At 53.0% G+C, this 13401-nt stretch overlaps 7 protein-coding genes across 8 annotated transcripts; 5 read left to right on the top strand and 2 right to left on the bottom strand.

Annotated features, from left to right (window-relative positions):
* Window positions 1–444: 444 nt before the first annotated feature.
* Window positions 445–2729, bottom strand: H257_15428 (hypothetical protein). Its single transcript, XM_009843541.1, has 6 exons — window positions 2070–2729; window positions 1927–2015; window positions 1765–1860; window positions 1327–1513; window positions 1134–1190; window positions 445–1087 (listed from the first exon to the last, which is right to left on the bottom strand). Exons 1-6 carry the CDS (start codon window positions 2697–2699, stop codon window positions 548–550), a joined length of 1599 nt encoding a protein of 532 aa, XP_009841843.1. The 5' UTR covers window positions 2700–2729; the 3' UTR covers window positions 445–547.
* Window positions 2730–2899: 170 nt separating this feature from the next.
* Window positions 2900–4176, top strand: H257_15427 (hypothetical protein). Its single transcript, XM_009843540.1, has one exon. It carries the CDS (start codon window positions 2918–2920, stop codon window positions 4112–4114), a length of 1197 nt encoding a protein of 398 aa, XP_009841842.1. The 5' UTR covers window positions 2900–2917; the 3' UTR covers window positions 4115–4176.
* A 1250-nt stretch (window positions 4177–5426) lies between these two features.
* On the top strand, window positions 5427–7214 carry H257_15426 (hypothetical protein; the record flags this gene model as incomplete). The annotated part of the gene is made up of 6 exons (XM_009843539.1): window positions 5427–6059; window positions 6118–6224; window positions 6268–6363; window positions 6472–6682; window positions 6736–6852; window positions 6900–7214. 6 exons carry the CDS (start codon window positions 5427–5429, stop codon window positions 7212–7214), a joined length of 1479 nt encoding a protein of 492 aa, XP_009841841.1.
* A 183-nt stretch (window positions 7215–7397) lies between these two features.
* H257_15425 (hypothetical protein) lies at window positions 7398–8033 on the top strand (the record flags this gene model as incomplete). Its single annotated transcript, XM_009843538.1, has 1 exon — window positions 7398–8033. One exon carries the CDS (start codon window positions 7398–7400, stop codon window positions 7962–7964), a length of 567 nt encoding a protein of 188 aa, XP_009841840.1. The 3' UTR covers window positions 7965–8033.
* Window positions 8034–8236: 203 nt separating this feature from the next.
* Window positions 8237–9059, bottom strand: H257_15424 (hypothetical protein). The gene has a single exon (XM_009843537.1). It carries the CDS (start codon window positions 8612–8614, stop codon window positions 8282–8284), a length of 333 nt encoding a protein of 110 aa, XP_009841839.1. The 5' UTR covers window positions 8615–9059; the 3' UTR covers window positions 8237–8281.
* Window positions 9060–9256: 197 nt separating this feature from the next.
* H257_15423 (hypothetical protein) lies at window positions 9257–11874 on the top strand. The gene is made up of 3 exons (XM_009843536.1): window positions 9257–10309; window positions 10361–10455; window positions 10508–11874. Exons 1-3 carry the CDS (start codon window positions 9324–9326, stop codon window positions 11839–11841), a joined length of 2415 nt encoding a protein of 804 aa, XP_009841838.1. The 5' UTR covers window positions 9257–9323; the 3' UTR covers window positions 11842–11874.
* A 13-nt stretch (window positions 11875–11887) lies between these two features.
* On the top strand, window positions 11888–13319 carry H257_15422. Of its 2 annotated transcripts, XM_009843534.1 has the most exons (5): window positions 11888–12393; window positions 12448–12528; window positions 12571–12792; window positions 12838–13092; window positions 13150–13319. In XM_009843534.1, the coding sequence occupies exons 1-5, from the start codon at window positions 11905–11907 to the stop codon at window positions 13282–13284; spliced, it is 1182 nt and encodes a 393-aa protein (XP_009841836.1). In that variant the 5' UTR covers window positions 11888–11904; the 3' UTR covers window positions 13285–13319. The 2 variants fall into 2 exon arrangements, with proteins under 2 accessions (XP_009841836.1, XP_009841837.1); XM_009843535.1 differs by having other exon boundaries at window positions 12571–13092.
* Window positions 13320–13401: the final 82 nt, after the last annotated feature.

Genomic DNA, 13401 nt, shown 5'->3' with positions numbered 1-13401 from the left:
GTGCTACCAAGACCTCTTGCGCCACCGCGTTGGCCCACTAGAGCCACCACGACATTGCGACCCAACCGAGCGCACAACATAATGTTAGCTGTAAGGGGAGAACCACATTGGACATAGTCGGAGTGCACTCATCAGTGCACAAGTCTCTGGAACAGCATCACACAAAGCTCTACTCCAGAGTACAAAAGTCAAAGTTCAAAATTGTAACCTCTTCTGTCAGTGTTATAGCCAATCGTGTGTAAGAAACAAGGTGTGATGGACTCTGATTGGATATTAAAAAGGAGCAAGGTGGCTCACCTTGTGAATTCCATTAACAAGTCAATTTTCCCATCATAGTAAGCTTTCGCCTTATGGATTATCATTTATTTTTTCAAATTGGAGTATAAATAATTATTTATAAAAATAGTTATTTATTATATTATTAAAAACATAATATAAGTAATATAACGAGTTAATATTATAGCCATTTGATTCTGCCGACGGCTCCAGTATCGCATCGATTCGACCACACTACGTGGTATATGGATATTTGACGACTCGTACATTGTTACCCTTTGTAAATCCGGACCAGTTCGCGAATGTGCTGGCGGCACACGGGGCACGTGGAGCCAAGAACGTTCTCGGCGCATTGCATGCATATGGCATTGTGGCCACACGGCACGCACACGGCGTTCTGAGGTCCGTCGCAGCACAAGATGCACACCCGCCGCGCTTCTTTTTCTTCTTCTTCTTTGGAGGTGGTGGTGGTGGTTGGGGGGGGGGGAGGGGCTGCGACGACGTTTTGCAGATGGTGGGATGGGGGGTGGTCAGGGGGGTCGATGGTCAGTTTTTTGCTCGTGTTCTTCTTGCCTCCTTCGTCCAGCCCAGCAAACCCGCCGTGCCCGACTTCGAATGCCACCTGGGCAGACGGAGACAGAGCGACGGACGGAGCGGACGGCGCATCGGCCGGCGGACTCGACGCCTCTAGCGACTCGTCGACCAATTTCGGCGCCGACGGGGACGGTGGGGCATGGTGGTGCGACGGCGGTGGCCCCCACGCCGCGGTTGTCTTAGAAGGTTCTTCTTCATGTGTGACATCGCCAGTGTCCTACGAGTGGTCACTATTCAGAACGAAGAATATACTCAAAACTGACCGAATTAGTGACATCCTCGTCGCGAACCAGCAACGCGTCGTCAAGCGTCGCCAACGTCTACAAAACGACAAGTGCACTTGTATAATATATTCATGTGGACAAATACATAAATATATATCATTGAGCCATCAATAGATAATAAATGCTCATTTGGACAATTTAGTAAATATTTCTCATCTCGACTGGTTTGTACCGAATACACGTCGAAAAAGTTCATCCATGCCGTGAACCCGTCGGCGCTGGCGGCGGCAAATTCCACGGACGCCACCCCGAAACCATCCCGCTTGGCTGGAAACGTAAACGAAAACTCTTTGGAATGGCGTCGGTGCCGGCCCGCGCTGCGGTGGCACGGGGCGCCCAATGCATACACCAAGATGGATCTACATTTTATATATATATATAAATATAGATTTATATTATATAAATTTATATAATAATATATATATCATATATTATAAGATATAAAATATATTTATAATATATTATATAATATACATTATATAATATACATATGTATTATATATGTATTATATAGATATATTGTATAAATTTGTATTACATATGTGTGATATATATATATATTATATATGTATATATTAGTGTATTGGACGGGATGATATGAAACACGTACGTGGGCACGGGGGGACACCGCGCGTGCACTTTGGCGTTGAAAAGCCCGATCTCGACATGCGACGACGACGGCGCTGTCCGCAGTACGATGGCGTAGCTACCACGTTGATAGTTATTGTAGAGAACTCGTTAATATTTCTAATAATATATATATATATATTACCGCAATTTCCAAGGAGATGACCCAAAGAGCTTGGACATACCGACGGGGCTGGAGCTTTCGTACACCCATCCGCGAAAGATGCAGCAGCGCTACAAGTCACAGCGCTGGTTCATGCATGATAGAATGCCAGTTATAAGGTGGACCTCTTCCAGAAGCCTCGCGCATTCCTTGAAGCGAGCCCATGCGTCGTTGTCCAGACATGCATTCCGCGCCACCTGAAGGGCCGACTGGTTGCGGCGGTCGACGGAGTACGGACTCAGGTACGGCACGTCCAGAAGAAACGCGACGACCTCGACCTGGCCGTTCTCGCAGGCGCAATGGAGGGGTGTGGAGCCGCGGAGGTTGCGCGCGTCCACGTCGGCGCCGACGGCCACTAGGATCTTGGCGCAGTCGACGTGTCCCCGCGCACATGCGGCCATCAGCGGGGTGTTGCCGGTAATACGATCCGAGTGCTCGAGGTAGTGACTCGTGACTGGACTCATGGACGACACAAACATCTGGAGAGCAGACAGATTGCCGTGAAAGGCTGCCATATACGGTACCTGTTCGTCGACAAAGACGTCGGCTTTGAATGCCGCGGCCTTCTCGGCTTGAAGCGCGCGGAGGTCGGACACTACGACGTTGAGCTGCTTGGTTTGCCGCAGAGCTTTGTCGCTGTTGTCTGGGTATGCATCCTTCTTGGTCAAGATTCTGTCTCGGACCCTCTCTAACTCTGCGATGGACTTGTCCAGTCGACAGAGTGTCTGCAGTGTCTGCTCGCGGTCGCTGCTCATGATGAAAGTGCTGTGACATACTCATCGAAATTGCCTAATTCGAATACTAAATCAGGCAAAGCCTAATTGAGTATTTATAAGATGCCATAGTTTTTATAAGATGCCAGAGGTTTTAGAATATTGTCTCTTTTATCTACTAGTATCTATCTATATACATATTGTAGAGATATATCCTCTCTAATTTCATTCGTAATTAAGTTAAGAAGGTTTACTAACCCATGGAACTGGAAGACGGCAGCGCAGCCTCGGCTGCAGGCCGACGGGCGGCGTTGCCTCGGGAAGCCCGCAACAATGTGGTCACGTACGACGAGGCTCAATTGTACATGGAGAACTCTTACCGAAGTCCCAAGAGGTCCAAACCAACCACCACCCGGAGCGGCGCCACCCTTGCCACCGTCGAGTTGGACATTGACTTGGAGATTCGCAAAGGCAAACTCGAGGTTGGCGACTGCGTGCTGGTCTCTCACAACGACGAGGAGTACGTTGCGCTCGTGAGCACTCTCCACAGCAGCGACGGCAATCCCGTGGCGGCCGACTCTCGTCCGAAGTTGTTCACAGGGATCTGGTACTTTCGTCCTGAAGACGTGGCCAAGGAGGCGCTGGACGTGGTGGACGGCGGGGTGTTGGAGAACGAAGTGTTTCAGTCCGTGGAGAAGGACACGAACGCCCTCGAGCATGTGCTGGGGAAGTGCCAGGTCGTGTCCGAGCTGGACCTACGGGACCGACAGAACATTCTGCGCCTGAACCAGCACCCCATCGACGCGGACGAGATCGTGTTCGTGTGCCGATACAAGTACGACATGAAGAAGCAAACGCTGGCGCCGCTGTCTGACCCGTACGAAGTGCACCACGGGCTCGGCCGGAGCGAACCGTCCGTCGGCGGCGACTACCAAGCCGACGGCCTCCCGCCCTGCACCCGACCGCCGCCGCCGTCCCCCATCCAAGGCCCCACCCACGTATGGTCCCCCTCTACCATGACGGACGCTCCGTACGCCTTCAAGGAATTCATGCATGCCGTGGACTCGCTGCGATTTGGGATTGGCGCCGTCGTGAAAATCTACATTGCGGGTGGTTCGAGTAGTAGTCCTGGTAGTAGTAGTAGTAGTACTAGCCCAGTCCGCGTGTCAACCAACCCGTTGGTTGGTGGGGCGATGTGCAGAGCCATGATTTGCAAAGTCCTGGACAAGCATTCCATCGTGGTGAGCGCGGCGGCGACCGGCGGCACTCCCGTCGAGGTGCTCAAGTCGTCATCGAGCTCCATGCTCACAGACGACAGAGCGCTGACATTCTTCCATGAGGCCCGACGGGACGCCGCGGCGGCGCTGGCCAAGTGCGCCAACGTGTTCAGGGAGCAGCAAGTGGAGGAGAAGGCCTTGTTCCGGCGGGAACTGCAACTACATGTGGCCAAGGCTTAGGTTTCAATTTATCAGATTTCACAGTAATTATTGGCTTTTCACACCTTGTTTGGCTAATCCAGACCATGTTTTACAAACTCATCCTAAAATTACGGCACTCGCCGAGGCTTTTATTCAAAAGATGTTATTTTAGAAATAGCTTATGCAAGTTTTAATGAAATAGGACTTTTTGCTTATTGGTTAGGTACTATAGGAGCTTGTTTTACAGCTTTTTATTCTACTAGATTAATTTTCTTTACTTTTTTAAGTGAAACAAATGCTCATAAAAATGTGATATTACATGCGCATGATGCTCCTTTTAATGAATACTACGTAGTAATTAAGATCTCGTAATAAAATTTGTTTTAACAAATAATCAGAATATTCATTCTAATTTAAATATTAACAAATTAAACAAAAAAGATGGATTTTATTTTAAGAAATATTTTTTGGAATAATAAAAAAAGAAAAACTATTAACAAGTTTAAAATTCTTAAAAATTTAGCAATAGCTCGAAAAAAAACTTTTGAATACAAAACATTATTTAAAAAATATACAAAAAAATAGGACCACCAAAAAAGAATTATATAAAGAAAGATTATTGGCTAAACAACAATTTAAAAACAATTACGGATGTAGTCCTATTTTACGGATGCAAGTTTTACAGTTCGCGTTGAATTATAACTATTCGTGATGCTTTGATTGGCTAAGAATTGGTGGAGATGCACGGTTTTATCGTATTCAATTTGTTTTACAATGATCAGCATCGACATGCGTTGGAGATGTGATGTGCTTGTCCAAGTTTATGGCATTGAAGTTGACGTCGTTCGCCTCATACTTGGACTCTTACGACGTAGCGTAACAAGATTCAACACGATGGGAACGCGACGTTCAATCGATCGCGCTGCATGTTGGTCTCGTCCACTTTGCGAGTGAGATGGTCCAGTAAATAACAACCTGTCTTTATTTATTAATATTTGCGTTGTTTAACGTGTGGTTTTAATTTTGTCATCCATTGATTAGTGCGATAAAACAATGGGCAAATGGGTAAAAAGCACAATACGATTGTCGATTTATTATAATTTGGGGAGGGGGTGTAATCGAATCGTGCGCCGACCAAACCGATCCACCATCGATCTGATTGGTTGTTGAATTTCATTGAGAAGGTTTTGATTGGCTAATAATTTTGAGCTCATCTAAAGTAGCCAATCAAATCGATTTAAATTCCAACGCCACAACACGAAAGCACAATACTTTCAATCAAACGCAGAATGTCGGTCGTTGGAGACAAGCGCATTCGCTAACGTTGGACACTTCTAATTTCGACGACAGGATGAGCTTGCCGGAGAAGGCGCGGAACAAGCGTACCCACAAGGTGGAGAAGCTCCATCTGAAGGCACTCGTGCTCGCCAAGAAGCGCGACAAGGCGCAGTGGAGACAGGTCTTGTCCGAACACAACGATGGCAAGCTGCGGCATTGGCAGGCCAAGGAAGCGTCCATCAACACCAAGATCTCCAACTTGCGTGCAGACATGCTCAAGAAGATTCAGAACCCCCTGGAACTGTTTCCAGCTGACCAAGTGGCGTGGCATGCAGCAAAGTTCGGTCTCCTTTCTCTCCTCCAGGCGCATATCCACACCCCTGGCGCGCTGGAGTATCGAGATGCGTCGTCGTCCGGCACGGCCCTCCACGTCGCAGCGTACTTTGGACACCTGGACTGCGTGCAGTTTCTCACGCAATCAGACGCCGACGTGAATGCGACCAACTCCTTCGGGTTCACACCCCTGCTGTGTGCGGCGGAGCAGCAGCAAGCGGACGTCGTGTCCTTCCTCACATCTCTACCTCGCGTGGATCCATACATTCGAAGCACATCGGGACTGCTAGCAATCCACGTGGTGCGCAAAGGTGCGAGTCTGTTCGGAGACAAGTACGGCCGCTACGCCAAGTGCAGCCGCGCCCTGGACGCCGTACGTACACTCCTCGCATTCAATCCGATCTCGAGGGACTAATGGAGTTCTACGGTAGAGATGTGCGGTTATCCACGGCTGGCTGTTTGAGAGTCTTCGCGGCACGCTGCTCAACCGACTCGTGCTCGAGAACGTCGGGTTCAAGGCGCATTCTTGGCATCAACGGTGCATGATCCCATAAAGGAATGAATGACATATATGTGCATAGGTACATGGCCGTCCTCCGCACGAGCGCCACGTCCCCAGAGCTCGAGTTCGTCGCGTACGAGACCCCAGCCCCCAACGCGTGTCCAGCCGTTCCCGTGTACACCTCCCTAACTTGATCTGATTTCGCAGTGTCGCACCTCCCTAACTTGATCTGATTTCGCAGTGTCGCACCTCCATAACTTGATCTGATTTCACAGTGTCGCAGGTGGGTGGCGGTGTATCGCATGGGCGACCCCGTCACGTGGCCCATCCCCAAGCGCAGCCTCAACAACAAGCCGCACACATTCTCGTTCACTGGCGTCGAAATATTCCCTTCCAAGCAGGCGGCAGCTACGTTTGAGTTCGCCGCGCTGAGCGAGGAGGCCTTTACGACGTGGATGCAGTTCTTCGAGCATGCGTTCATCGATGCGTCGGGGGTATACATGTGCGACACTGTCTAGGGTTGAAATATATGCCTGCGATACTGTAGATGGCCCCGCTGTCTTCGAGTGTCGAGCATGGCTCGATCCCAGTCGCGGACGAAGTGCCGTTCGAGGACCTCTTCCCGCCATCGCCCGCCGCCCTTCCGCTGGCCAAATCCCTCGCGGTGCTGTCGACGCTGTCTACGCTTACATTATTCATGCGATACAGTAGATGGCCCCGTTGCCTGCGACAAGGGCGGCCAGCCTCGAACATGCGACCCCCGCTCCAGTCGTCGAGGAAGCGCATGAATTTGCCGTCAAACTGTCGCCGTCCGCCCCAGACTTTTCCATGCTTCCGCCGGCGTCGGCGCCGGACGCCCACGAGTGCGTCGTGTGCTTCGACGGACCCCAGGAAGGAGTGTGCGTGCCCTGCGGCCACCACGCCGTGTGCATGGCCTGCGCCCGCTGCCTCCTCGCGCACCCGCCCGCGTCCTGTCCCGTCTGTCGGGGTCCCGTCCGTGAAATCATCCGCATGTTTCGGTGCTGACGATTCCTGTGACACTGTATCGCAGACACTGTATCGCAGTGCATAGATATATGCTGTAGATATCATTGGAAATACTATCAGTTTATAATTCGATCAAATTGTCGTCGTACGAATAAGTAAGACCGTTGGCCCGAACTTGTATCCGGACTTGAACTGGCACCAGTATACGACGTTATTCTAGACATGTGGGTGCCGCCAATCCAGTCGGACGCCGTTGCGAGGACCGATGACGACGAGAGACAACGGGGAGAGGTGCCCAAGGAGGTCGTGGACAGAATGGCGGCCGTCGGTGCGACGACGTCGAGTTTGGCCGAAGGAGATCTGAGTCTGGTGGAAGTTCGGCACGGAGACCCTGCATGGGACGAGTACGAAGCGTGGCTCACAAGGTACGACGGAGGAACGATGCTAGTTTGCGCCTCCTTCCGTCCAAGCCCCGAGTACCACCTGTGTCCGTCGCCAGAGGTTGGCGTCCATATTACGTGGGAAGCCAACTCCGTTGTGTATCATTGTGCGTCGCTGACACTGGACGACATGGCCGATGGACCTATGGCGATCCCTGGCCCGATTGCCGAAAGGCTAGTGCTGGAGAAGATGCGGGACCCGCGAGTCGCTCTTGGGCCGTTGATAGACTGCCTCCGAAACCCCCCCGACGGCTACGAACTACTCCGTGGACTGTCCCCCGGGTCGTACATTTGCGATCTGCAGCACATTTGGACCGGCACGGTGGTCATCGCGGCAGTGTTCAAGTAGGCCAGCACGCCATGAATATTTTACAGAGGGCTGTGATTGGCTAGAATAAAATCGTGAACAATATTTCTCACAGCTTTCAATTGGCTTAAATGGGAACGTCGGGCGACATTTGCAGAACTGGTTGACAGAAGAAGCTGGAGGATGTCCAGATGAAGATCCGGAATAAGGAGACCAAGCTGGATAAGCTCCGCGATGATATCGCGGTGACATGAATCGCTGATCATCCGCAAGGAATCCAACGCGGTGAACAAGTTCGCCAAACTGAGCGTCAAGGCGGTGGGGCGCTTCCAACACCCGTTGCAGGCATGGGAGCCACGTCAAGTTGGATTCTTCGCCGCCAAGTACGACGCTTTGTCAGTACTGAAAGAGCATGTGGGCAGTGAAGCAAGCGCGCTGGAGCTCCTCGACACACCGCTTCTGGCTGCGTGGGCGAGCGCGTACCTCGACTGCGTTCGGCTTCTCGTGTCAAAGGGGGCGTCCGTGAATGCCGTGAATGTGATGGGGTTGTCCATCCTCCGTTTAGCTGCGCGAACCATCACGTCGATGTCGTCAAGTTCCTGCTCAAACTCTCTCCGTCCACACCAGCCATGCCAAGTAGGATGTGGCTCGTTAGGGTTGGGCGACATTTGATCTTTGTTACGGCCATTCATCTCGTCAAGACTCAAAGTCCTAATAACGCATGTGTGTTCTTATAACTCTAGTATCATGCCGTCGTCCACAGCGGAATGCTTCAGGACTCGTTCGTGAATCGATGGGTGTCGAAGTATATTCAGTCGAGTTGATTGTTTGGGCGAGTGCAGCTTCTCCGCACTTCGTTGACGTCGCCCGCCCTTCTTTCACGGGTCCACATATGTGCTTACGTAGCACATTCCAAGCAACCATCTGAAGAGGGGACTGACCTTTCATTGTGCCACGAGTTCCAGCGTCCTTCGACATATCCGCCTCGTGAAGTGAAGGAGTGTATCGTGTGCATGGACAATTGGTGTGCGTCCAATCACGCAGTCTGCTCGGCCTGCGCCAGCCAGGGTCCTCTTGAGGCAGCACCACCGCCGTGCCTGTGTGCCGAAGTCCGAAAGATCATCGGCAAGTACAAAGTTTGAGACTTTGCTCGACATAACGGAATTTCACTGCGTCAAGAAAACTAGTTTTTTTCTCTCGCGGTAAACATTTTATATTCATTTTAAATCCAGACGAGAGGGCGTACTTCGTTTTGATTGGTTTATAAACTGATGACCAGTAAACAAGGCATAACTATAGGTCCTTGGTATTCTGCGTTTAAAACACCAAATAATGAACGTGTAACGATTATTACACTCTGGAGGGAGTCATCGAAGGCGACGCTCCTTGGACCTGAGTAGGATGTTCACATGGTTCAAGAAGGTAGCGGCGCCCACCAACTACAGCTTCGACGGACTGAAGAGTGTGCACATGCAGCTGCTGCGGCACCGCGACCTGAGCGAGTCCTCCCTCGTGGAACTGCTGCGCGTGTCGAGCGAATTCCTCATCTACAGCGACCAGCATTCGGCGCAGCAGTTCTTCTTCGAGTACTTTTGTGAGAAGAACATGCTGGCGCTGTTCGTCCAAATCGGCGAAGCCGCGCCGCCTCATCGCGTCCAAGTGCAGCTGCTGCAAACCCTGAGTCTCCTCGTGCAGAACATCACGACCGCCACGTCGCTGTATTACATTCTGTCGAACAACTACATCAATCGGCTCATGACGTGCCGCCACTTCCAGCTCGACCAAGAAGACGTCAGGGACTGGTACGTGACCTTCCTCAAAGCCCTGAGTATCCGACTGAACGTCGACACGGTTCAATTCTTCTTCAACGCGGCCACGCGGACGTTCCCGCTGTACCTCGAAGCGCTCAAGTTCCGCACATGTCCCGAGATCCAGGTCCAGATCGCCGTCAAGACGGTGCTGCTCAACGTTCTGCGCGTCCCGGACGACCGCATGCGGCGCTTCCTCACGCACCGCCAGAACATGCCGTACTTCATGGAGCTGGTCGACCAGGGTCAGGTGCTCGCACTCAAGATGCAGGGTCTACTCAACACGACTCAACAGCAGACGTTTCCAGCGAACGAGCACAAGCTGCATTACGTGGTAGACGCGACGATCGACCACTGGTACTACCTGCAGGACATCCTGGACGTGCCGCTCCCGGACCTGAGCTTCCAGCTGGGCGAGTGGGTGTTCGAGTCGTACCTCAAGGGGTTCGTCGCCCGCAGTCTCGTGCCCAACTGCCACCCGAACGGCCAGCGCATCTCGACTCTATTGGCGCTGTTCTTACTCGTGCAGGTCTTCCAGTGCATGTCGCACTCGCCGCTGCTCAACGCCGCCACCTTCATGTACACCACCCCCTCACAAACACTCTCGACCACTAAGAGTGTTGGTCGTAGGCTCTGCCATCCCGATGCGCACGAATCGACGTACATGTCGGCCGCCCTGGGCACCGGCGGGCGCCAATCGTCCCGCTCGCACGAGTCCTCCCTGGGTAGTATCGTACCCCTCCTCGTCTTATACATGTTGACATGCTCTTCCATCAGGCCAAGTCAGTCCCCGTCAAGTGCCGCCGCCGACATGCTCCATTCCGCAACCATCCCATTCTGCCGAGAGCCCCCTGTCCCCGCGCTTCGTCCTGCCCAAGCTTCCCGTAGCCACGTTCAAGCCCCACCCCCCCCCGCCAGCCAATCACGACACGACCCCGAGCTCTGCGACACCGTGCTCTGCGACGTGTTACCTCGAGACCCGGTTCCCCACGGGCGAATGGCCTCCAAGTGACGTGCTGCGCCTGCCGTTGGTTGATTCGGGCAACGTCCACCGGCAGTCGCTTCTGGCGCTGCTCCAGTCGAGTGACTCGCGCCTCTGCCTCGGGGCCACGGCCGTGCTGCATGCCATGGCGTCCAACAAGAACGTGGACAGGGCGTTGCTGCAGGACTGCCGCCTCAAACCAGCTCATAACGTCGTCGCATGTCCACCACGTCCCACAGCGCCGTCGGAAGAAGATGACTCGTCAGATGAAGACGAGAGTGTAGACTTGCTGGAGCCTGCGTACGATGTCGAGTGCGTGGATGCCATGCTTATGCAGCTGGAATCCCGGCCGCGGTCGCTTGTGCATGTTATAGCGACGCTGCAACTCTTGGAAGAGCTGACGGGAGCGAGATGGGCGCAGAAGTCGCCCCTGTCGCACACGCATGAGACCCGATTGCACACCCTGCGTCGAACATGGGCGTTGTCGCTACTTCCCTCCTCTTCGAGTGAAACGCACGGACACCACTTGGCATTGTGGGATAAACTGCTTGACAAGTGCCGGACAGCGCCGCCTTCGTCCCCTGTAGCTGTCGAGTGGTCGCATCTCTCACCCTTCCACGCCGAGGACGAAGGCGAAAACGACGTCGTGGAGAAATACCTAAGTTTGCATGTATTTATGTCGACCACGCACCTCCTACCTGCTTGGAGACCGCTTGCCGACGCGGCTCTGGAAGACCAGCAGCATGAAACGGCTGCATTGAAGCAGGCGTTCCAGAGCCACACCGCCGTGGGCATGGACGAGATCAGTTTCCTGCCGTGTCACCTCGTGACGAACCCCGATGACTTTCTCTTTTGCCTCCTCAACGTCGACGCGTTCGTCCTCGTCCGACCCGGTCGGGACATGACTCGTGGGGACGTGCAGCGCCTGGTCCCGCTGCACCTCACGACAGCGTACGCAGACACCCGCGAACCGAGCATCGTGCATGTGTCCATATCCCCCAGCACCACGGAGAGCCTTCTCTTCCAGAGTCCCGAGATGGCGCAGCAAGCGCTGCTGCACTTCACCACCATGAAAACCGCACAAGAAGCTCGAAAATGGCGCGCGATTGAAACCCTGCTGAATGGATAATATATTATTTATGGCAGGTTTTGCTTCAACTAGTAACTGTAAATATCGCGACGGTTCGCTCACATGACGACGATGAACGTCCACTTGAAGCTCGAGGAAGCCAAGTACACGGGTCTCCTGCATCTGGCACAGAAGAGACTGCGCAGCGTCCCCGCCGACCTCTTCCGCCTCAACTTCTCCGCGCTCTTCCGCCTCGACCTCGGCTTCAACCAGATCCAGACGCTGCCGGATGCGATCGGCCAACTCACGTCCCTCGACTCGCTCTGGCTCAATGACAACCCCATCACGTCACTCCCCACTTCGATCTACAAATGCGCAAACCTCCAAGTGCTCGACCTCAACCACACCGCGCTCACAGACCTCCCCTGCGAAATGGGCCGACTGACGCACCTCGCCATCCTCGACATGGACGAAGTCCCCCTGCATCCCAAGCTCTTAGCCGCCACCACCGCCGACCCTGCCAACGTCTGCGCCAAAACTCTGGCGTATCTGCATCGAAAGGACGTCCGACGGCGCCAAAAGCAGGAGCTGTACGACAAACTCAAAGACGGCGTACGTCCCTCCTCTTCGTCCTATGCAATGTACTCAACATGTCACGCCATGTAGCCGTACTTGGAAAGCGCCGACTCGAACGAAGGCCAAGCTATGATCCAGTCGGTGATGAAGCGAGTGCTCAAGGAGTTCCAGGTCATCTTGCATCATATCTGTAGACCTAATGCGATGAAGTAGACGGAGGAAGACGTGAAGAGCCTCATCCGCAATGTTGAGCGCCTGTTCCCGCCCAGTTTAACGAAAGCCCAGGACCCGACGACGGCCACGTCAGTCCGCGCCGCGTTCACGGAACTCAAGCGAGACAACGAGAAGAAGAAGCTGGCGGCGGAACTGGAGCTCAAGATCCGCAATATCTACTTCGACAGGATCGACCCTTCGTCGGTGGAGCCCATGGTGTCGGTATGGTGGCACATGCGGGGGAATGTGCTCATCGATGATCCGTAGTCCATCTACTTGGAGATCAAGGCACTCAACGACATCAAGTTTCTCATTCGCCATGCCACGGCGCTGTTCCCACCAACGGCAGACCTAGTCAATGGCTCCGACCTGCGCAAGAAACTCGTGGGATTGCAAGAAGACATGGCCAGGGAACGGGCCGCTGCGATCGAGAAGGTCCTTCAGGCCGTCACGACCATCTATTCCGATGCCGAGCCCGACAAGGTCAAGGCCCTCGTGGCACAAGTCGCACCGCTCTTCAAGGTGATATCAATCGGTGATACATATGGACTACTTGTTCACGTACACTCTGTTCCATAGAACGTGAAGGACCTAAAAGCCCTGGCCGCAGATGCCGGCCTGCACTTCCCCAACGAATTCCTCAATGCATCGGCGCCTGACATTCGCGCAAGCTTCGTTCGAAAGGCGGCAGAATCAGCTGTAATTTCGAAATGAAGAGTCCTTGGAATGATTATAATATTGCATACTGGGATCAAGTGAGGGACAATTAAAATAATATTCGTTCGGTATCTCGGTTCAGAATTATCCCCCATTGAGACTGGACTTTTTGCC

The sequence above is a fragment of the Aphanomyces astaci genome (assembly GCF_000520075.1).
Source record: "Aphanomyces astaci strain APO3 unplaced genomic scaffold supercont1.70, whole genome shotgun sequence".
In the NCBI taxonomy this organism is placed as follows: Eukaryota; Oomycota; class Saprolegniomycetes; order Saprolegniales; family Verrucalvaceae; genus Aphanomyces; species Aphanomyces astaci.
The sequence above is the reverse complement of the archived record's forward strand: the minus strand, read 5'-3'. Positions and strand labels throughout refer to the sequence as shown.

Excerpts from the sequence above, each read along its gene's own strand:
- H257_15428 (XM_009843541.1), bottom strand. The coding sequence starts at position 2,699 with ATGAGCAGCGACCGCGAGCAGACACTGCAGACACTCTGTCGACTGGAC. Across the intron at positions 1,861-1,926 it reads TCATCTCCTTGGAAATTGCG|CTACGCCATCGTACTGCGGA; the intron begins GTAATATATATA and ends TCAACGTGGTAG. Across the intron at positions 1,088-1,133 it reads ACGAGGATGTCACTAATTCG|GACACTGGCGATGTCACACA; the intron begins GTCAGTTTTGAG and ends GACCACTCGTAG.
- H257_15427 (XM_009843540.1), top strand. The coding sequence starts at position 2,918 with ATGGAACTGGAAGACGGCAGCGCAGCCTCGGCTGCAGGCCGACGGGCG.
- H257_15424 (XM_009843537.1), bottom strand. The coding sequence starts at position 8,614 with ATGAATGGCCGTAACAAAGATCAAATGTCGCCCAACCCTAACGAGCCA.
- H257_15423 (XM_009843536.1), top strand. The coding sequence starts at position 9,324 with ATGTTCACATGGTTCAAGAAGGTAGCGGCGCCCACCAACTACAGCTTC. Across the intron at positions 10,310-10,360 it reads CTCAACGCCGCCACCTTCAT|GCTCTGCCATCCCGATGCGC; the intron begins GTACACCACCCC and ends TGTTGGTCGTAG. Across the intron at positions 10,456-10,507 it reads CTCGCACGAGTCCTCCCTGG|GCCAAGTCAGTCCCCGTCAA; the intron begins GTAGTATCGTAC and ends CTCTTCCATCAG.
- H257_15422 (XM_009843534.1), top strand. The coding sequence starts at position 11,905 with ATGACGACGATGAACGTCCACTTGAAGCTCGAGGAAGCCAAGTACACG. Across the intron at positions 12,793-12,837 it reads CGGTGGAGCCCATGGTGTCG|TCCATCTACTTGGAGATCAA; the intron begins GTATGGTGGCAC and ends GATGATCCGTAG. Across the intron at positions 13,093-13,149 it reads AAGTCGCACCGCTCTTCAAG|AACGTGAAGGACCTAAAAGC; the intron begins GTGATATCAATC and ends TCTGTTCCATAG.